We start from the raw sequence: 23,607 nt of genomic DNA, 5'->3' as shown, positions 1-23,607 counted from the left end.
AAAAAAAAATGGAAAAGCCCAACAATTTGTTAATACAAACGGCACAGATCATGTGCTGAAAGTATATTAGTTACTTCATCCGTTATTCAAATTTATATTATTTATTTTTGTTGTCATCAAATAAATATTTTCGTTTCTCTTTTAAGTAAAAAAATTTAATATATATATATTTTACTATAAAATAAAAAGGTAACAATAATTACTATTTTTATTAAAAGCTGTATCCGATCAAATGAACACATATTTGCGTAACGGAAGAAGTATAATGTTAACTATCTTAATTATATTTAAAAAGTTAAAATATAATTAAATAATAATAAAAATAAAATAAAATAAAAAATTGAACACGTGATCCATAGGATAATACAAATTGGACAATTCAAAGAGTTGGTTGAATTATTAAAGTCTAATTGCTACTTTCAGATTTGTAAATTATAAAAATTAAAATTAACATAATATATAACTGGTCATATAAATATATGTATAAAATCTAAATATTTGATATAAATCAAAATTTCAATTTCAAATTAAAATTAAATGCACTCAATTATTACTTTTTATTCTATATTTATTTATTCTAATTATAATTTTCATTATTATTATTATTATTATTATGGACAAAAAATTATGCTATTTTTAATAAATACAAACTTTGTATAAATTATATTTGATTTGAATTTAAAGTAGGTCATATTCTCTAAATGGGTTATTTGATTCTCCTTACGAGTCGATTTACTTTCCAACTTGGTTTTCTATGACTTCTTTGATCCGAAGAAATTTGGTCTTCGGTTTGATTCTGCCGGACTTTAGAGGGCTTTGGTATCCGTACAGACAATTTGATCGCCAGCTTTGGATTTGATGTCTTTTTTAAACGATCCGTGACTTTGATCTTTACTTTGGCTTTGCCGCTTTTGAACGACTTTGGTCTCACGTGGACGATTTGATCATCGGCTTTGGATTTGATGTCTTCTTTGGACGGCTTTGATCTTTGGTTTTCCTTTTCCTCATTTTGGAGAACTTCGGTTTCCTTATGAACGATTTGATCGTCGGCTTTGGATTTAATGTCTTCTTTGGATGATCTGCGGCTTTAATCTTTGGCTTGCCTTTTCCGCCTCTTAGAGAGTTTCGGTCTCCGTGTGGGCGATTCTATCGTCGGCCTTGGATTTGATGTCTTCTTTAGACGATCCGCGGCTTTGATATTTGGTTTGCCTTTTTCACCTTTTGGAGAGCTTCGGTCTCCGTGTGGGCGATTCGATCGTCAGCTTTGGATTTGATGTCTTCTTTGGACGATCCACGGCTTTGATCTTTGGCTTGCCTTTTCCGCCATTTGGAGAGTTTCGGTCTCCGTGCGGGCAATTCGATCGTCGGCCTTGGATTTGATGTCTTCTTTAGACGATCCGCGGCTTTGAGAGCTTTGATCTTTGAAGAGGTGGATTTGATGCTCCATAATACTTTTGGTGGCGTGTCCCTTTGACTTTTGGATCGAAAAGGGCCTAATTGATACTTTGTTGAAGAACGCGATGAACATCTTGAAGCTTTGAGAAGAATTTTGAAGACCTTCCCTTGGCTTTGACGAATTCCTCAACGGCTTTGAGAGCTTTGATCCTTCCTCCGGCTTGGATATACGACGAAAAACGTTAACTTCATCGATTCGTCAACCAATATTGAATCATTTGTCCAAATTAATGACTTTCGACGAAGAACGCTTCGAAGAACATAAAGAACAATATAGAGAGAGTTTAGAGACTTACCCTTTTGCTTGAATCCTCGATGTAACTTCGGTGTGTCAAATGATTTGATCATGGCTCCTATTTATAGGGGATGGATGGCTTCGGCTTCCTTTTTTAATGGTGCCACATGACGCGTTTTGATTGGCTAATAGGAAGATTTTATAATATTTCCTTTTCCATCAGATGCTCCTTTCCATTCTCGACGGATTTGATTGTGCACATTTCTTTTTCTCGAAGATCTTTATATCATTGTCCTTTTTCAGAAGATATTAATTTATACACTTTCTTTATTGACAAGATTAATTTATTTTGCTGCCAAATTTATTATGGCTCTATTTATGCACATAATATTTGTACGATATCTTCCATTTTAAGCAGATATTTGCATTAATGGTTGAAGATTTATTGTACAAAAATTAACATACGTGCATAATTAAATATCATATATTTATTTTATTAGAATTTTATTTTCTTCAAAAATATATGATATTTAATTAATTTTAAACATATATTTTTAGTGTCTACCGTTGTTATTATTATTATTATTATTATTATTATTATTATTATTATTATTATTATTATTATTATGTCTATAAATATCCACTTGTCTTTTTATTGTGTTGAATAAAATATTCTTATTCTTTAATCTACTCCATCTCCTATGCATGTAATTGTTTTGAACCAATAGAGTACTTTAATAAAATATATTAACTATAAATATTATTGATAAAATATATTTATACAAAATAACATAAATTAGTTTATGAAATACTATTAAAAAAAACTTGAAAAAAATAATTAAAAAAAAAAATACAATGTCAATATGTATTCCAACCCAATAACTTAATAGACCTATCAAATCTAAAATTGTGAACAGAATTTTTACTCAAATTTAAGCAAATTTAAGCAAATTTAAAATATTATGTATAAAATATAAATTTAACTTGAACGTGTAATTAAAACATAAATTTATGGCTAAATTACACAAAATCCGCATGTGGTTTCACGAAATTGTGCACAATCATTCATATTTCTAAAACTGCGTCAAACTCCATCGTGGTTTCATAAACTTTGCGTCTAATCCCTCGGAGGTCCTTATTTAACGCTATTTAAGAAAAATAAATATATATGTAATTTTAGGGGTTTAGAAATTGAGATTCTAAAATTTATTCGAAGTTTGGGCGCATTTAAGTCAAATATCGTTAAATAAGCACTACCAGAGGAAGTTAGACGCAAAGTTTATAAAACCACGAGAGAATTTGACGCAGTTTTAAAAGTATTTGGTATTTGACGCAATTTAGCCTAAATTATTATCTTATTGAATTTTAAATTTGATGTGTTAGAAAGTCAAATCAGTGCAACCAAATTCTGCTTCAATTTAGGTCAAATTGTAAATTAGGTTTGCCCACCCAATTTTTATTTGTTTTTACTTAGCCATTTTTGACTCAACCAATATATCCATTTCGAGGGTATTAGGTTCGGTCGAAGATTTATCAATGTTCAGATAGCGGCTGCTGATTCTTACGTCATTAAAAAAAATAAAAAAAAAATTCCATTTTGAGCAAATAAAGTATGATGACTTAAGTTGAAACAAAACCATGAGTTGATCATCAATTGAGCAAATAAATTGTCCATATTACTAGTGACCTACTAATGTGTGACACATTTATTTTGATTCCCTTCAAAACCAAGCCAAAATAATTGCTACACAACAATTTTGGTACAAACACAATTAAGTCTAAAGACACTATAAATTATTACCCCGTAAACAATGGCCGAGTTGGTATAGTACGACAACTACTGATTGCAAGATCGCGAAATGTTAAAATAAATAAAAACTCGTGTTAAAATACATACGGAAAAAGTCAAGAAAAAAAAATATCGAACAAATGTTAAGTATAATCATCAATATACATTTTATTTTTCGACCATCTATCTCCTCTATCGTTATAGTTTTGAGTCAATTTTCTCGGGTAAAGCCATTAAGTAGAAGTAATTACTACGTCTCATTTCTACTTTTAACGGCACGGTTGCTCTGATAAATTTTCTAGCAAATCAAGAAGTCCACTTTTTAATTCGACGCCGGGCGGACGCGTCGTTGTCGAACCAACTTAAAGGACAACATACTAAAACACAAGGTATATAAAAATAATGAATACGCATAGTGTATTAATTTTTTTTAAAAAAAAACATGCAAAAAAATAATAATAGAAAGCACAAAGCCAAATCATCTGTACACTTATTTGCTAATTCCACATAAAAAAAAAATAAAATAAAATTAAGTGAAGCTCAGCTGCGGCGATCCGTCGTCGAGTCGAGCGTCAGCGCGAAAGCAGCAGCTCGAGCTCGTCGCGAACCACCACGGCTTGAATTCGTTGCATTCTTCGAAATCTTCATCGGGAGCAGGCAAGTTTAAATCAAGACAGCCTCGCGAAACGGCGATCGCCTTGTCTGAATTGCCGGTTGTTTTCGACTGATCATTAGTGATTAGAATGTGTGATCTTCTGTGTCCCCCCAAGGCTTGTCCTGACGAGAAGACTTTGAAGCAAATCGAGCACTCGTGCTTGATTTTGATCGTTGCCGAGCTGCTATTGCAGCAACCTTTGAACTTTTTGTGGCTCGCTCGGTGTCCTCCCAACGCTTGGTAAGAATCGAACGATTTCTTACAAACCGAGCATCTGAATTCGCTCTTTGAATCAAAATATTTGAAATTTACCTCATTGGCTGCTTTGTTGCATCTCCTCTTTCGCGATTTTTTAAAGTTAGTTTCATCGGTGGTAGCGAGGGCCTTAGGTTGTAAGGACTCGACGCTATTGTCAGAAGATTCGATGATCCAATCCTCGTTAGCCTTCGAAAGAATGATCAAACTCAACGCGACCTCGTCCTGTTCGATTCGCTCGATCTCATCTGATTCGCTGTCGATGCCCTGTTTGGAAATGCTTGAAGAATCTTCCTCCACACTACTAGCTGTCCTTAAATTCAAAGAATGGCATTTCATGTGGCCAAACAGGGCCTTAACAGAAAGGAAGCTTTTGCCACACTCCCTGCAGTGTTTCCCTTCAAAAAAGGCATCTTCTTTACCTAAACTTAAGGCCCTGTTTGGCAGTCGCTTCTTTCGAACATCCCGGCCGGACTTAAATTGATCGGTCGATGCAACGGTAACCAAATGGGACCTCATATGGCCTCCCAAAGATCTTCCACAGGGAAAACTTTTGCTGCAAAACTTGCATATATGTTGCCTATGTTCTTGATCTTCTTCGACCCTCGACATCGATAATAAAACGGCGAAATCGACGAAAACCCGGATCCGAAAATGAAGATCCAGATATGTTTTAAGAGGGTTCTTGAATCTTTTAAGGATGTATGCAAGAACTCAATGAGTTGAAGAATGGATCAAGAATAAGACAACTACTATGAAAGGACCATTTTATTTGTTGTTTTTTTTTTTTTTTTGATCGGAATTATTTGTTGTTTTTTTTGGTCTTAGTAGAAGTAGTTTTAGCTTTAGGGTAGTTGAAAGTTGAAGGAAATAACAAAGGGTTTAGCATAGGAAAAGTGGGGCAAGAACTAAGACAACAACAATATCAAACAAACATAAACTATATGATGTAAGTGATCCAATGGCTCTTGTTTGTTGGTTGGGGCAATCCAACGGCTGAGAAGAAAGGATAGCTAGCAAGTTTAAATACAAAGTACTTAAGTTGGAGTAGGGGTGGCAATTTTTTTTTTTTTTTTTTTAAGTTCATTTTTGTACTTAATGTGTATATATATATATATATATATATAAATTTATTAAAAGTTAAAATATTAATTTTAAAAATCAGGCCGGACCAGATAGGGTCTGAATTTCATGAACTCAAACACGGCCCGATTTATTAGCGTGCTGGACCAGGCACGGCTAAAAATATTCGGGCCTGATTTTGGAGACCTAAGTACGATTTTTTTGTGCTGTGTTCGGACATGATTTTCGGGCCGTACTTATTTTTCCACCCCTAAGTTAGACACAAGATTATTGTTATTATTATTGTTTTGGAGAGTCTTTATTTAGTGTTTATAACTACAAAATTTATTTATTTATTTTGTGTAGTATGATACTTTGCTTTGCACATAAATTGTATTAATTAGTAAGTTATAAACACTGAGCAAATACTTTTTAAATGATTTTTTTTTTAAAATTATAATATAAAATACATACGCATGATAATAAAAGTTAATAAAAATATATAAAAATAATATTTTTATAATTATTCATATTCTACTAATCATATAAAATTATAAATACTAAACAATCGAATGTGCCACTCTATTTACTCAATTAGAACATGGAGTGTTCTGAAAGATAATATATTCTGTCTCATCTATTATGTCCACCCCATATTTCATGTCACTTTTTTTTAAAAAATTATTATACATCTTAATCTCATTTTAAAATTTTAATTAAATTAATTATCTTAATTTTAATTTATAATATTTATATTATGATAATTATTTTCACTAATACATTGTTAATTATTTTTACTAATACATTGTTAATTATTTACTAATTATACTTATTCTAAATTTTCATGTCTATAGTTACCCGGACATGCAATGTAAGATGGAGGGAGTATTATTTTTTCTTATAAAATACTCTTCCCGTCCCTTAACAATCTATCAATTTTTTCATTTTGGTTTATCACATAACAAAGTATCCATTTTATTTTATTTTAGTAATTGTACTATCTACCTAACATTGCAAATACACTTCCAATTTACAATATATTAACAAATGTTATTACCTTTATATCATACAATACTAATAGGGATAATTTAATCTTTTTATCTTTATTTTTACTTTATTCTAGTATAATACTAATATTTCTAAAACTCTGTGAGAAAAATAAAATTGAATATATATAGATATGAGACAGAGAGAGTATTATATTAAAATATTATTTAAATCAAAATTTAAATTAAATATTCAATTTCAAATCAAATCCAACACACCTTAAGATTGTTGATTTTTCTTCCATATATATATTTTTTTCTATCATTTTTGTCTGCCCATTCAAAAATATATATTTTTTTATATTGAATAAAAAAATAATCATATATTAATACCAAAATATTATTAATTTTTTATTAAATTATTATTACAAATACAATTATTATGTTAAAACCTCTTACTTACTTTATCTAATCAATAAAATAATACTCCCTCCGTCCACGAACTAATGTCCTACTCTCCTATTTGGGACGTTCAACAACTATTGTCCTATTTTTCTTTTTAAACACAATTTTTACATTTTTACCCTTAATTTATTTATTACTTTTAATCTCTACCATTCAATTAACGGCAAATTTGTCAATTCATAACAAACAAAAAGACAATTACTTAAAAAACCGTGCAAATATACTTTAGGACAATAGAAATTGGACGGATGGATAGAGTATTATTTTTTAATCAGAATTTAAAAAAAGTAAATTCAAAATCGACAAAGCAAGTCTATTTTATTACCGAGAACTGTGTGTGAAAATTTACATTGGTAATTTTGAATAAAATACTCAAATATTTTGGATTATTTATGACGTGTTATTTAATGAAGTTGGGTTAAAATAAACATACCATAGGTTGTTAGAATGGTTGCACCAAAACCACAGCCATGTTAATGAGTGTTTTTTTTTTTTTTTTAAGTAATAAAAGTTAAGTATTTAATATAATATTTGAAATATAAATACAATATTAAATAAAGTTTATTATATATTATAAAATTAAAAAATTAAAGATATACACAAATTAAATATATATATTTTAAATTTGTTTGGTTTGTGTTTGATATGTTTTTAATTAAATACAATATGTTTATTTTTTATTGTTTATATTCAATTCATTAGAAATAATCAATTTTAATATATATATATATATATATTATTTGATCTGAAGTTGTAAGTTTGATTTTTATATTACAATTTATTTTTTATAAAATTATATATTTGAATAGTAAATTCAACCATAATTGACTTAAATTAACATATATTTTCTTAAATAAACATATATAACAAAAGGGGAAAAAGTGCATACCATATTCACTTGCTTTGGAGGACCACTTAGAAAAATATGAGAAGGGGTTAAAAGCAAAAAGAGTATCATTTTCTTTATTTTTCTTTGAATTTTTTTTTTTAATTATAAAATTCTAATATTTTTCTAAATAAATAAATTATTTTCTCTAGCAAAATTATTAAATTAAACTACAATTTAAATCCAAAAAAAAAAAACCTAAGAACTAAAATTAAAATTAAAACACAACAAAATACACGGATTTGTTACTCTATTTTACACCATGCACAAAAAATGAAATAAAATTGTTTTTTTTTTAAACAAAAAATATACAATTTCTTTCTTTTTTTCTTTTTTTACAAAACATTGAATAACAACAAAATTACTTCACCTAAATAATATTATAATTCTTCGTAATAATTTCATAATTTCCAATAATCAATACTCCCTTCGTAAGAGGCGGAACTAGAGACCGATGTAAGGGGGACTAGTTCTTAAATTTTTTAAAATAACACGATTAAAATATATATTTCAATGTTGTATTTTTTAAGTTGATATATTTGAAGATAATAATAATAAATAAAGCAATAAAAAATACATATTGTATATATTTATTTTTATTTTGTTTAAAAATAATAAATAGAACTGTTTTTTTTTTAAAAAAAGAATATTTAAAAAATTATTAAAATTATCTTATTATCACAACTAAAAGTGTATTTAACTTTTGTTATATATATATATATATTATATTATCTTATAATATTTCTAAAAAATTATATATGAAATTAAAATACTAGGCATAAACATGCTTAATTATTTTTTTAGTATTATTTTTTATGTAATTTAAATATTTTTAATATACAAATACGTACATACTTATATAAAAAAAAATTAAAAAATATTTAAATAAAATAAAGGGTCGGGGCCGGGGAGGGGCTGGAGCCCCCCTTGCCCTATGGTGGTTCCGCCCTTGCCCTTCGTCCCATAACAAGGTATCCATTTACCTTTTGCGTCATTGTACTTAACGTTAAAAATATTCTTATATTTGTATAATTTTTTATACAAATGTCATTATAATAGTATTACAAGACACTAATAAAAATATTTTTGTAATTTTTCCTTGAGTTGTAATACATTTAGATATAATAATTAATATCCAAAGATTAACAAACAAAAATAAATGAATACTTATATGACGGAGGGAGTATTATTAATTTAAAAAACAAAAAAACTCTACACACTAAATAGGATCAATTTAAATAAAATCATGGAAGCCTAAATGTTATTTTCCATATATTTGGGTCTAAAATTGGGAGAATTTAATTCGACAACAACCCCAACAGTTCCAACAAATACACAATTATTTTACACACTACAAAAGAAAGGAGGCAACTAATCCCCCATAACAACTTAACAATTAGTCAAACACACTAGGGTATTTTGTTTTCATATTTTCAATCTTATTTTTGCACTATATAATCTATAGCCTTTTTTTTTTTTTTTTTTTTTTTTTAAAAAAAAAAAACTTTAAAGAAAATATGAGATCTAGAGTAGCTTCACTTGTGAGCAAAGTGTGTGTTCATTTTGATTAAATTGATGCAAGAAAATGGCAAAAAATATGGATTTCTTTTGTCCCCTAATTACTAAAAGGATGTCTTGTTATTGGCCTCAATGGTCAATTTCGTGCCCACTAATTCACATCATAGAGGGACCTATAACTAACACTATTATGCATGTGATATAATCAATTTTAGGAGATTGATTTAATTATAAGTAATGTGATTGATAGCTAGGTTGGGGATTATCAAGAATGTAACTATTACTTACACTTTTTCTTTAATGGTATTGTTAATAAGTTCTCTTTCTATATAATAGGATATAGAGAGAGATGAATTCGATTAGAATCCATAGACTAACATTTTTAAGAGGTTGATTTTCTTGATTATCTTAAGTATCGGTCGAGTACTTTTTCTTCTTCGCCCACATAGACAAAATGTAGGATTGATGCCAACAAATCATTAAAACTTTCAAGAATGACTCTAAGCCGGGGCTCGATTGGACCCAATTATTTGGATATTGGATCGGATAATAAAAAACTTTCAAGTTGGATTGGAGTCTTGTGTATAATGTATGGTGCCCAAATTTTCATGGGACATACAAACCAATGGCAACAACAAATATTCCTATATTGGAGTGTTTAATCGAATTACTACATATTTGCAGTCATAAAAGGAAGAAAACGATCTTATCCAAAATCCAAAATCTTGAGAATCCATGGATTTGAAATAAAAAAAGTCATCGGAATTTTCACCAAATGAGGCAAAATCCGAACATAGTTTTAAAATGAGGCTCCGCATAGATGACAGCTTGCAAAAAGTTCATGAATTTACTTGTCCGTTACTGACATCGTCATAATTAGCTGTTGCCGAGTCGTCTTTTTTTTTTTTTTGATCGGAAAAAATTTGGGTGGGAGTCGAACCTAATACCCTGTAAACCAGGCTCGACGGACAAGTCACACTAGACGAACTATATATTTCTTGATTGTTTTTTGTTTTTCGCCTTTTCATTCAACAAATGAATTGAGATAATGGTGATGTATATATATGTTAAAATTTACACCTCAACATCCAGGGAAGTGTTCGAAGAGAATTTTAGTAGCTGTTGGAAGAAGTTTTGTCGACCCTCTTCCTTCATCCACCGATGAATTGGTGGAAATTAATCCTTATGGTATAAATACTTTTACATTGTTTTGATTGATGTTCTGTTTTGGATTAAAATCTTGAAATTTTGTGGACTTAAATTTGCACAAAGGATTGTTCAATGTGCCAAATCTCAAATTTTTTATGATATAAAAAAAGTATGCATTTTTCGCGGTAACCATTTAGAATCTTAACATTTAGAAAGTGGATTGACTATATATTGTGGTTCTTGGTGATAGAAAATCTTCCGATTATTCATGGTGGCAATCGGATATCTTCTAAACGATAGTTCAAGAGCTCGGAGGATTTTTGTTCACATGGCATGTAGTAAAACATGCTTGACACATTGTTGGATCCTAGAATGGGATCAAATGGTCATGGATATGTTCCAACTTTTATTCGACATTGTTAGGTAATTAGCCAAGCCTACAAGAATTAATCTTTAGTTAAAATTAGCCTGATTTTACTTAATTCATTCGGGTTTTGTGATTTTGAAGGTCTGATCACCCCTCCGATGTCTTTGAAATCACGACATCTGTCATGACTCTACCATCGACAAATCTAATCGTATGATCTAGTAAAGATTTTGTTATCAAGTACTCCCTCCGTCCACTTACAATGTTTACATATTTCTATTTGGGACGTCCATTTACAATGTTAACATTTCATTAAATACCCTACTTTTTTCCACAAATACCCTTACTTTACATCACATCATTACTTTTACACAAAAAAGTAAGGGTAAAAATATCATTACACTACTTTTAACTACTCACTATAATTAAAATTGGAGGGAGTATTAAACTTGATAAGGTGACGAAACTCTCCTCAATATTTATTCTCTTACATTGATGTTTTTATTATTAATATTATTTTTTGACCGTTTCTTGCCATAGGTAAGCAACTATGTCGACAAATAATACTTAGTTTATCTTACCTATGATATGAGAAAAAAGCACAATTTAGAATGATACTATCTCTTGTAAACAAATGTTTTTATGCCTTTTTTTTTTTTTTTAATTAAAAAATTTACAATCTTCATTATTTACAAGTAAGGATTACAAGTATGGCAAGACTTAGAGATCCAAGTCGAATAATTAATCAATACCTTATACTTGAATTTGGGTCCAAAACTTTCGAGATTAAACCCTATTTGATGAAATCTGCCTGACCTAACAAAGACCACAAGCCCTATCCGATAAAATTCGATAGACCTAACAAAAACCCGTGAATCAAAAAAAATTCAGGTCCAATATAAATGGCTTCGACACTTTCTTTTTTTTTTTTTTTTTTTTTGCTTTTGTATGTTATTCTGGTCATGTTAAATTTATGTAACAAGAATAAGAAATTCAAGAATCTTGCATGACTTCACCATGAGCTTTTTCTTCAAACAAAATTCTCATCAGTTCCATAATTAGGATTGCAAAATTATATTAGTCTTTGACTGCCCCTTGGAAATCATGTATGGCCAAGATTCCACAGCTCAATTATATTATTTGTTTGACATAAGCTACTGTTATTAATTCTAATTCTAATATTAATATGTATAATCATCTGACACATAACATTAGCTGTAGCATCTTGATTACTTAAAACACATACAACCAATTTGTTAGTATTAATTAATTTTCTAATACTAGTAATTATATTCACAATAAAATTAAATGATCGAGCAACACACACATACATCTGTCTAAGTAGGTTACGCTTATATATGCTATGGGTGTGTTTGTTTGGGGGTTTGGATTTTGAGTTGGGATTTGAATAGCAAAATTTTGAATTTGAATAGTTGTACGATGTGATATAAATAGGTGTTGATGCGATGTTTTGAATGTAAAATTGATTTTTAGTATAATATAAAAAATAAAAAATAGGTGTTTGATTTGATGTTTTTGGGGGGAAAAAATTGGATGAATAGTAAGATTTTGCACAAATCTTACAAACGAACACACCCTTAAAGTTTTGGAATGATTCGAGAATGGTAGAAAATTAATTTAAAATAAGTATTTTTGTGCAATACTCTAAATGAAGAGCGTGGATTAAGTGGTGATCGGGTTAAATCAGCACCGTGCATAGACCATCAAGGCATATAATATATGTTTTTGCATAAAAATACTGAGTTATGATATAAGAAATGTTGTATCATAAATATGCTATGATAATATATAATATTTGTTGATTACCTTCGTATGATATGCTGACACTAGATTCGCACCCTAAATAAATATAATATATATATATATGTAATATGATTTTTTTTTCTTTAAAAAGAGAATGAATACTGGAAAATTTTGAAACATAAGTAAACAAGAGTGCTAACATTTGAAAATCTAATGACATCTGAAATTCCCTATCAAGAATTCATTAATTTCAGCTTCAAGAGTCTCTTTCAAAGTTTTCGCAACAAAGAAACATTTTGATTGCTTACTTGAACTTTCTTCTCCATTCACTATAAGTTATTGAATTGTCCCGTAAAGAATAGTCTGATGGTTTGGGGTGGACTCATGATCAAGAAGATATCATGTGTTCAAACTCTCAACGCATACACATTTTGCAGTAATCGCACGTCAACCCTGAAAAGGGTATCTTAAACAAATTTAAATTTTTAAAATGGGATGTGGACTACGAAGATAACTTTCTTAATTAGAATCATATTTGTGCCTTAGTGGAAACAGTGTCGAATCACATTTGCATCCAAAACATCGACAAAACTTTAGGTTGTTAGGACTCTCTCTAAGTGAAGGAGAGAAGATAGGAAAACTCTCCAACCCCATGGATGAATAAATTAAAGCAACTAGGCCACTTTGTCTAATCATTAAATTCAACTAGCTTTACTTATATTAGCATTTCTCCAGCCTTTCTTTCTTTGTCATTCATTCGATCTTTCCCCACTGCTTTGTCCTATCTGTCGTCGATATTTTAAACTACTATACATTTTTGAACTGTTCCGATTCGAGTATTCTTTTGATCTGAAGCATCCCTTTGCAGGTAAGTAATCATATTTCCATTTTCGAGTCGGATAACTTTTGTTTATGCATAGCACTGCAGTTTTTGAAAGTTTTTATTTAGTGTTCGAATCTGTCTTAATTTTCTTACAGTATTGTCATATATATTCTGCCATCAACGCCACTTATGTGTTCAATTTGTTAGTTAAATGTTTAAATAATACTATGTTCGATATGCTACATGGGTCTAAAATAAAACATTTTCTTTCTTCAAAGAACACCTCGAATCTGTTCTTTATCCAACACTTAGTAAATTCTGATCAACTTAAGGCATACAATTCTCAAACGTTATCTTGTCTTTTTCTTTAATCTCTAAATAATCTCCATTCTCAATTCTCACTTTTTACTCCAACGACAACTTGTCAAAATATTTGAATAGTTTCTCATCATGAGTCATATGTTTTGTACAATCACTGTAAACTAGCCAGCCAACTGTCCGTTGAAGATAGAGCTGACGTAAACTAATATGACACAACAACCTAATAATACAAACTCAACATAAAATAATTTGATTTGGGTAAAAAAATTCGACATAATTATGTACACAAATTAACACACGATAATAAACAAATTAGGTTATAGTTGAAGCCCTCAGCTCGAATCTAATTCGACAACCCGATTATAATATATTAATATTACTCAATTAATTTATTTAATATGCATGTAAAATGATTTATGACCTCATCATTAGGAAGGGGAGTAAGTTCATAGTCTTATTCAATCGCCTCCGAATAATCACAGCCTTCAGGTAAGCTTGCATTTTAACTGCCTATGCTTGGAACTTTATCAATTTGAGTTTTTTTAGTAAATTAAAAAATAATACTCCCTCCGTCTCAAATACCGTGTAATATTTGTGTTTGGCACGGGAATTTAAGTGGAGAGTATTAAATATAATAATTTGAGATAATTTGGATATTAAGTGATGTGATTGGAGAGAGAAATGATTGTGATGAGATAAAGTGAAGTATATATTAATACATGTATATAAATATTATTAATTATTTCTAAATAGTAGTATTTTATTGTTAGTATATAATATGTTTGGACATTTTGTTCTTTGACGTGTAAATTAATTGTATGTGTACATTATATTTGTAATTTAAGTAAAAATTAAAAATATTTTAGAATCTGTGTATAATTAGTTTTTATAGAGAATAAATACTTTTTGTTGGACTGACTTTGAGTTGGGAGGAAATAATAATTCAAATTATGAAATCTAATTTAAATTAAATATTTCACCTCACAAAGCAAGAAAGATAATTAAGGCTCCGTTTCTTTAATATTTGAATTTAGGTTTTGATATTTAAAAATAATAAAATTTTAAATTGAAATAATAGTTGATATGATATAAATAAACAATCTTTCAAAGAAAAAATCATTTATTATGTAATATATTAAATAAAAATATGTGTTTTATTTGCTAAATGCTAATTGTGAGATCAGGAAACTTTTTTATGAATAATACTGAAGAGGTTGGATCAATTCTAGTAATTCCTTCAGGGACCAAACTTGAGAGCAATACAACAACTTTCTAAATTCTCTGAGTTCTTGAGTTATTTTTGTGCTCGAAAGTGTCGAGGAATTACTAGGTCTACTAGAAGGTGTTTGAAGATGAACCATCGAATCCGTTACAACCAGTCCTTGAAGAAAGTACGAAACAGACCCCATTACCCTTTTTTTTTTTTTTAGCATCATTTCAATTAGTTAAAAGAAATGTGTTGGTGCACTCCCGTTTGTAAATAAAGAAATAAATTATACATATTTCTCTCAGCTTAATGTTTTAAGTGAGTCGATCATTTACATCATCTAACATAGTATCAGAGCCTTAGGTTGTCGTTGTTTACGGACAAGTTTTGTTTGGTGGCATTTCTCCCTCTTGCCCGTGAGGGGCGTGTTGGTGAACTTTCCTTTGTAGATAAATAAATTAGTTTAATCCTTTTAGGCGAGTCCATAATTTACATCATCTAACAAAATGAATTATATGTGCATGTGTTGGACAGGAAAGACAGAAACAAAAATGGATTTATTGTGGAAGTTTGGAGTGTCAGTCATGTCTAATTTAGGGGAAAGGCTGTTGGATTTTGCATTGAGGAAGAAAGACAAGAACACATTCGAATCTCTACAAAGGAACATGAGGTCATTGTGTGCTAAAGCATCAGATGTCGACGAAGAAATCAAGAAGGCCGAGCTTTCGGGTCGAAAAAAAAGAAAGCGCGAAGTCGAAAACTGGCTAGAACAAGTAAAAACCATTGGGAATGAACTTTGTGAGCTGAGGAATAGAATACAAATCGAAGGATTCATAAGCGAGTTCTTCTCCGGTGGCGAAGCCGAAAAGTTGGAAGCAATAGTGCATGATTTGGTCGAGCAAAGTCGACATTTTGGCGAGCTTGTACTCGACGTTTACGACGTAAAAGGAGAGATGTTGCCGACGAAAGGATTGGTGGGCGAAGAATTCGACAAAAATTTGGAAAAAGCTTTGAGGTTCTTGTTGGTCGACAAGGTGTCGAGCATTGGAATTCATGGGATGGGCGGTGCTGGTAAAACGACGTTGGCGAAGCACATAAATAATCGAATCTTGGAAAATACTCAAGAGCGCGTTGTTTGGATCACGGTATCTCGAGAGAAATTTACTATTCCTATGTTGCAAGACAAAATAGCCAAGTATGTAGGCCTCGATATTTCGGATGAGCGCGATGAAGATAAGAGGGCGTCGAGGTTGAAGCTAGTGTTGTCCGATAGAAAGAATCTTATTTTCATACTCGACGATGTGTGGAAGGATATCGACTTGACAATGTTGGGAGATCCGCTTTCGTGCGAGGGATGTAGATTGTTAATAACTACGCTCTCGATGGAAGTTTGTCGTAAAATGGATTGCAAAGAGCTAATCGAGGTGAGGACATTAGAAAAGAGCGAAGCGTGGAACTTATTCGAAGAACAACTCGGCCAAGGGACGAATCTAAATTCAAAAGTGCAAGAAATCGCCGAGCGTATGGTAGGAGTTTGCGCCGGCTTGCCATTAGGAATTATTACAATCGCCGGAAGCATGAAAGGAGTGAACGACTATCGCGCTTGGAGCGACGCGTGGGAAGAATTACGCGGATGTATCATGGGACAAGAAGACATGGGCGAGCACGTTTTCAAGGTACTAAAGTATAGCTTCGATCGATTGGATCGACACGAAGGAAAGAACAACGGATACTCGAAGTTTCAACGTTGTTTCTTGTATTGCTCTTTATATCCCGAAGATGAAGTCATAAGTCGCAAGGAATTGATCGAAAAGTTCATTCTCGAGGAGTTTCTCGACAAAAGAGAGACGAGAAAAGCTCTGTTTTTCCAAGGACACGCGGTTTTGGATAAACTATTGAATGTTTGCTTGCTCGAAAGAGTCGATAATGAATCGGTGAAGATGCATGATCTTGTAAGAGCTACAGCTCTAAAGATTTCAGAGGGTAAAACTAAGGTAATATCAGGATACCATTCTCTAAGAAGAATGGGGTAAAGATTTGGAGAAGATGTCGATGATGCGTAACGACATAACAAAGATACCGGATGGATTATCTCCGAACTGTCCTAAGTTGTCGACAATACTTTTGGCGGGTAATTTTTCTTTGGAATCTATACCAAACGCGTTCTTTTCGCAAATGTGTAATCTATTCATTCTTGATCTGTCGGGGACTAAGATCAAGGAGTTGTCGAGTTCTTTGTCCGGCGTGGCGAGCCTCAAGGGGTTGATCCTCGCTCGTTGCGACAAACTCGAATGTCTCCCTCACTTTGGGAAGCTCAAAGAACTTCGCGAGTTGATCCTCACGAGCACCGCGATAAAAGAAACGCCTCGAGGGATGAAAAAATTGTTCAAACTCAAGGTGCTCTCGCTGTACGCCGCGCGCCGTTTAAAAGTGTTGTCGAGCTCTTTGCTATCGAAATTCACATTTCTTCAATGTCTTTATCTTCCAAACAACAAATACGCGCCGGTAGAAGATATACTCGAACTTAAGCATTTGGAGGAGCTTCGAGGGCGAGTTAAAGACGGTTGCGATTATAACCGATTGATCAGAAGTAAGCCGTGTTTAGCATACCATGTCACGGTAGGATTCGATAGGCGCTACCAATCGTGGGACTTCAGAAGTTACAATCAGCTCGACTTATCGAAATATGACTTCAATTCGAGGAGGAATGACGAGGATTCGATTATGTTGGCGCAAGATATTCGACATCTAGGATTGGATATGTGTAAGGGATTAGGACAATGCATCGGCGAAGATCTCCCGCGACGACTAAATAATCCGACGTCGAATGAAAGTTTGTGGATATGGAATTGCGAAGAAGTACATAGCCTTTCGAGGATAGATCGATTTCCCGATAGAGATGACGCCGGCGCTACACCATCTTCCATGCCATCGCTGCCTTCGCAAGCCTTTTTCTCGTCTCTTACCATCTTCCGGATTTTTAGGTGTAATAAGATGAAGAAGCTTGGGCTACTAGCGACGGGTGTGGAAAACCTGCGGCATCTTACAATCGAATCATGTGTAATGATCGAAGAGATACTCGGAGAGTCGGGAGATGCAGTTGTTGTATCACTTCCGAAACTTGAGTCTCTTTATCTTGTAAATCTACCGAGATTGAAGATTGTCTGCCGTGCAACGATATTATGCTGTTCGATTCGAGAAATTACGCTGAAAGGTTGCCTGGCATTAGAGAAGTTGCCTTTGATCTTCGGACAAGAAGGCGACGATATTCCTCCGACATGTCTGAAAGAAATTTGGTTGTCGAAGAATGAGGAAGAGTGGTGGGAGAAGCTCGAATTGGGGCGTGCTTCGCAGCGTCGTCTTCTTAGACCGTTTATTAGACATGGAAATAGAAGCAAGAGCTCTGGTTGACGGAAATAGAAGCAAGAGCTCTGGTTGACGACCGGAATCGGAGGATTTTATGTCGGAAAATGGTGTGTTTCTTTACAATTCAAATCTCATATTTCTACTATTATTTGAACTTTGCGTTTCCAAAAAAAAAAAAAAATACATTATTTGCTGTCACAAGGAGGCAAGTAAGTTACTTTCGTTTCTTCTCCTCTATGAATTGATTGACTTTGCGAGATGATTTTTATTTTGATTGCTGTGAAATTTCTTGATTTGCATTTCGAGTTCTCATTTTACAGTTTGATATATAGGGTGACCAATATAAAAACACACCCTAATTTATAAAAAAAAATTGAACAAGTCATAGACAAATATCACCCAAGGAAAGCATGTAAAAATAATTGTACATTCATACCCAAATCAATATCAACACAAATATACATGAAAGCAACAGCAAAGAAAACCTCTAAGATATCTCCAACATCAGAGTGATCATAAATTCATAGCATAGGATGCATTTAGATTCAAAATAACTTTCTCTGTACTGTAAAATTACCAGTTCGAAAGACCACAGGACGGCGCAACTCCGTTAGCCTTTCAAACCTGCTTTGCACATATTCCTCCATTTGTCTTTGAGGTCTATCGCAGTGCGGCTTCTGTCAAAAACACCGGTCCCAAATTCCAAAATTTTCGTCCAAGGCATAATCTTATCGCCGGGGTTGCTCAGTAGCCGTACTCCCTCCTGTTTTAGAGAAAATGGGAAAGACATTTCGACAATAGGACTAGAGAAAAAATTCAGAAATTCTTAAACTAAGTACTTGTCTGGATTTGTCAATTAAATGCATCAAAATCAGGGCAATGATTTCTACCTTCAATGCATTTTCTTCTGCGCTTGTCCATGGAAGCTTTTTCCGCCTTAATGGAGGAATCGTTGGATATGACCTGCAGACCATTATAACGGAAATCTTAGAATTTATGTATGGATGAGGAATATGTAACTCGCGACACAATTATCATGAGAAGCAGATAAAATTGAAAGTAACTTACGGCTGCACCTTCTGTTTTCGAAGTCTTGTAGAGTACTTTGAAGTACCAGAACTACCGCATTTAAAGTCTTCATCAGATGTTTCAAACAACTCAATTGTATCAGACTTTGATGAGAGATCTTTCTGTTCATCTGTTTCTTGAAGAGGCAAAGCTCCCTTCTTGGATCTGATGTCAAGATAGTTCTCAGACACACCACTTCTCTTTGAAACTTGGTGGGATGTTTTTTCTCTCAGCGATTTATTGATTCCAAGTTCATCTTTCTGTTGTTCTTCATGATTTCTCAGTGATTGGGATATATCAGTACTTCTTTTTCCTTCTTGATTATCTTTGTCCAAACCATGAGATATTTTATCAGTTGGAGATATATCGTTTCTCCTGGAACGAAGATTGTGACCCGAATGCATTCCTGAAGGTCCTGCCGATTCACGTTCCAATTCCATTGTCTGCTTTTGCTTACGGACTTTTTTTGTAGTTTGCTCATCTGTTCCTCGAGGAGACACAGCTCCCTTCTTGGATCTGATGTTAACATAGTTCTCAGACACGTCACTTCTCTTCGAAACTTGGTGGGATGTTTTTCCTATCAGAGAGTTGTGGAAACCAAGTTCATCTTTATGTCGTTCTTCATGAATTCTCATTGATTGGGATATCTCAGTAGTTTTTCTCCCTTCTTGTTTTTCTTTGTCCAAACCATGAGCTATTCTATCAGTTGGAGATATACCGTTTCTCCTGGAACGAAGATTGTGGCCCGAATGCATTCCTGAAGGTCCTGCCGATTCATTTTTCAATTTCTTCCTCTGCATTTTATTACGGACTTTTTCTGCAATTTGCTCATCTGTTCCTCGAGGAGACACATCTCCCTTTTTGGATCTGATGTCAACATAGTTCTCAGACACATCACTTCTCTTCGAAACTTGGTGGGATGTTTTTTCTATCAGAGAGTTATGGATTCCAAGTTCATCTTTCTGTGGTTCTTCATGAATTCTCAGTGACTGGGATATCTCAGTACCTTTTTCCCCTTCTTGATTATCTTTGTCCAAACCATGAGCTGTTCTATTGGTTGAAGATATATCACTTCTCCTGGAACGAAGATTGGGACAGGAATGCACTCCTGAAGGTCCTCCCGGTTCATTTTCCAATTCCTTCCTCTGCTGACGATTACGGACTTTTTCTTTAGCATCACTCTTCACTTTGTTACTTCTACACAAACCATCATCGGGTTCCTGCTGATTTTGCTCTGTCCTGTGTAATCTGTCAGAGTGTTCCTCAGATTCTTTTGAAGTCCCTATACGAATAAAAGTTGCCACATGCTTTCTTGCCAAGGAGGCTTGCTTCTTAACTTCCACGTACTTTGCAACAGCTTGAGAATATGCACAAAATGGGCAGTAAAATTTTCCATTTGTGTCATAGACTGCATCAGAACCAAGACAACTCACATGTATCACTATAGGGCAGGAGTGGGAACTACAAACCAGTAAATCGCCACCCTTGTTGCATTTCATACAAAGATCTAGCTCTGTCCAATCAGTTGTTGCCAAAGGATCCTGACTGTATGCAGGCTGAGAGCACAAAAATGTTCGCTTCAGTTCATCAATACTAGTATCCTCATCAAGAAGCTCATCGCTATCTCTTGACAAATTGACACCTTCAGCTTCACTGACATTTGGAGATTTTCTTGAAATATTTTGCTCAAATTTGTCCAATTCAACATCATGATCTTTCATCTGCTTCCCATCAAATTTGTCATTCTGCATGTCAGTATCACATCGAGGATTCAGTTCTTGATGAGGGACTTCATCACAGCCTCCAAGCCCCTCCGATGAAGTACACTCGTTACAATTAGCAGGAAGCTGATGATCCAAAGAAGTATTCTTGGTAGCAAAATCAGCACCATCATAATTGATTCCTCCCTTACCACTAGAAATGTCGTCGCCATTTGTTTTCCCAATGTCATATTCATGTTCCTTCTCAGTATGCAAAACTTCATCCACCCTAGCAAGTCCCTTTGGAGAAGTTTGCTGTCGATCATTATCATCTTCAGGAGGTTCATCAATCCCTACGCTCGCAATATGATTTGTTTTATCTAAGTTGCACTTGTCTCCATCACTGTGTTCCATAGATGCTGCAGATGCATATTGTGCATCTTCACCTGAAGGCATATTTTTATCTGAGTTGCACCTGTCTCCGTCATTTTGTTCCATAAATGCTGCAGATGCACATTGTGTATCTTCACCTGAAGGCATATTTTTATCATTCACATATGGTTTAGTGAAAACAGCATCAGGTTTATGCTTCTTGACAGATCCATTATTGGGTTCGATCTGATTCTCAAACGATGTTCCCTCTGCACTTTCACTTTGGACTTTTCTCTTTGTGTTAACTGGCAGCAACCTTTCATCATTAGTACTAAGTCCCGGTGTAATGCCATTGCAGGTAACACCGTCGATTCTAGCTCCATTTTGAGGTTGGTTTCCAACAGATAAGCCACTTTGTTCTTTCAAGGAAGCAAGCAAAGGATTCTTTCCTGTGAGAATTGCATCTTTCAGCTGTTTCAAAAAAAATAATAATAAAATTCCAGGTGAATAATCAAACAAAAGTGAAGCTAAACCACTTTGTATTCATGCTAAATTTTGTGGCATATAATGATTAAACATTTCCGTGTACCTGCTTCAGAGTATATACGGCCAAGCTCGATCGTTTATGTCGTATAAAGGGCTGAAGATTCCATTTGTTAATCTCTAGATCAGCAAGTTTCAGGCATGATGGTGATGCCTGCTTACACTTCTGCCCACAATAACAACTTTCCTAATGATGCAATATATTGAATATTAGTTTCACTAAATACTGTAAAAAGTTTGAAGTACCTCAGCCAACATTCTTTTTAGAACATCTTCACAATTTTCGGATGGTTCTAACATAATCTTTTCAATAGAGTGAGAAGATGATTCGGGAATTGCAGGGGCTCTTTGAACCAAAAAATTCTCTAAAATTTTCAACGACACCGCTTCTCTAGCATTTCGGCCAATATCATCACCTATTTCTGGTGTCTTCTCCAGCAAATCTATCACCAAATATAAAGAACTCTCAATTCTCTTGACAGATAATGACAAAGTAATTCTTCAATCAGCAATAAACAGTGCTGCCAAGTTTACCTATTAGAAGATATGTGTCTATGTGATCAGCGTGTGCTAGAGTTTCCACAGCCCAAATCCATGGAAGGCTTGAGGTACAGGACAGCTCAAGATCCATAAATGACTGGCTTAAAGCTTCACAGATGACACCCTGACATCCATTAAGTCAAACTTTAAAAAAAAAAACCCACAAATGCAAATCAAATCTTCAACCAAAACAAATGCCTAGATGAAAGTATGAAACTATAAGAGAAGCACAAGACATTAAGCAACCGTACAGTCATGTTCCTTGTAATCTGTCTGTACAAACATTTATGCTGTCGATTTCCACAATTCAACCATGAAATTCCCGCAGCAATTAACAAACAATATGATTGCATCTTCAATTTCAATTATTTTGTATGATTCAAATTGAACAAGAAGCCCACTGTGAACAACATCCATAACCAACTCAATTTAAGTTCTCATTCCTACTTTCTATTTCCGTTCAACTGTATATTTCATTTAAAGAAAGAAAAAGAAGTCCGATATATTCCATCACCCAACCAATTCCAAACATACAAAGCCATGCTAAGACGTATTTGATGCAAAACCACAACAAATTATTTTACCTTGCAAACTTTTGAGAGGTTTTCCCTTCCAATTTCTGATGGCTCATGTACCAACGCTCTGCACCCTTTTAGGTTAATGGTACCAGATCCCAACAAACCGTTTGTGAGAACTGTTTCAACCGATTGAAAAAAGCTATTGAAACTGATGCATAATCTCGCTCATCCATGGGCCGAAGAGGAAGTATGATTAATCAGGGGATAAATTCTATCATTGACAGAGATGATAAACTGGATACAGGATCTCGTCCCAATGCTGCTAGGTTTTCTTCAATGGAATCCCTTTAAACAAGGAGAGTGCCGCGTCTCCAAGATTAACAAAAAAAAAAAAAAACTGGAATTAATTGCAGAGTTGACTTTCTTCTTCTCCAAACTCGATCACTGTTCCACCGAGATTCCAATTCGATCGTAATCCTTCAGCTCGTAACGTGGCAGAGGATTTTCAGGTTGTGTCCCAAAACTCGCATAACAATGAACGAGGGCTTGGATGGTTGTCTGTA

The 23,607-nt window shown here is 33.2% G+C and overlaps 2 protein-coding genes and 1 pseudogene across 4 annotated transcripts; 1 reads left to right on the top strand and 2 right to left on the bottom strand.

Moving 5' to 3' along the window:
- Positions 1–3,895: 3,895 nt before the first annotated feature.
- Positions 3,896–5,168, bottom strand: LOC127241803 (zinc finger protein ZAT1-like). The gene has a single exon (XM_051261025.1). The coding sequence runs from the start codon at positions 4,999–5,001 to the stop codon at positions 4,009–4,011; it is 993 nt and encodes a 330-aa protein (XP_051116982.1). The 5' UTR covers positions 5,002–5,168; the 3' UTR covers positions 3,896–4,008.
- An 8,265-nt stretch (positions 5,169–13,433) lies between these two features.
- LOC127241715 (probable disease resistance protein At4g27220) lies at positions 13,434–18,348 on the top strand (annotated as a pseudogene).
- A 368-nt stretch (positions 18,349–18,716) lies between these two features.
- On the bottom strand, positions 18,717–23,574 carry LOC127241735 (uncharacterized). Of its 3 annotated transcripts, none has more exons than XM_051260914.1 (7): positions 23,111–23,574; positions 22,521–22,650; positions 22,233–22,429; positions 22,033–22,152; positions 19,372–21,914; positions 19,194–19,266; positions 18,717–19,066 (listed from the first exon to the last, which is right to left on the bottom strand). In XM_051260914.1, exons 2-7 carry the CDS (start codon positions 22,615–22,617, stop codon positions 18,914–18,916), a joined length of 3,183 nt encoding a protein of 1,060 aa, XP_051116871.1. In that variant the 5' UTR covers positions 22,618–22,650; positions 23,111–23,574; the 3' UTR covers positions 18,717–18,913. The 3 variants fall into 3 exon arrangements, with proteins under 3 accessions (XP_051116871.1, XP_051116872.1, XP_051116873.1); XM_051260915.1 differs by having other exon boundaries at positions 22,033–22,149; XM_051260916.1 differs by having other exon boundaries at positions 18,897–19,066; positions 19,380–21,914.
- Between the last annotated feature and the right edge of the window lie 33 nt (positions 23,575–23,607).

Source organism: Andrographis paniculata, unplaced genomic scaffold (assembly GCF_009805555.1).
Source record: "Andrographis paniculata isolate CXL003 unplaced genomic scaffold, ASM980555v1 Contig83END, whole genome shotgun sequence".
NCBI classification, from domain to species: Eukaryota; Viridiplantae; Streptophyta; class Magnoliopsida; order Lamiales; family Acanthaceae; genus Andrographis; species Andrographis paniculata.
The sequence above is the reverse complement of the archived record's forward strand: the minus strand, read 5'-3'. Positions and strand labels throughout refer to the sequence as shown.

What these genes read in the sequence shown, in the direction of transcription:
- LOC127241803 (XM_051261025.1), bottom strand. Translation starts at nt 5,001, where the DNA reads ATGTCGAGGGTCGAAGAAGATCAAGAACATAGGCAACATATATGCAAG.
- LOC127241735 (XM_051260914.1), bottom strand. Translation starts at nt 22,617, where the DNA reads ATGGATCTTGAGCTGTCCTGTACCTCAAGCCTTCCATGGATTTGGGCT. An exon ending in AGACACATATCTTCTAATAG is followed by an intron (nt 22,430 to 22,520) that starts GTAAACTTGGCA and finishes ATTTGGTGATAG; the next exon opens with ATTTGCTGGAGAAGACACCA. An exon ending in CGAAAACAGAAGGTGCAGCC is followed by an intron (nt 19,267 to 19,371) that starts GTAAGTTACTTT and finishes AATGGTCTGCAG; the next exon opens with GTCATATCCAACGATTCCTC.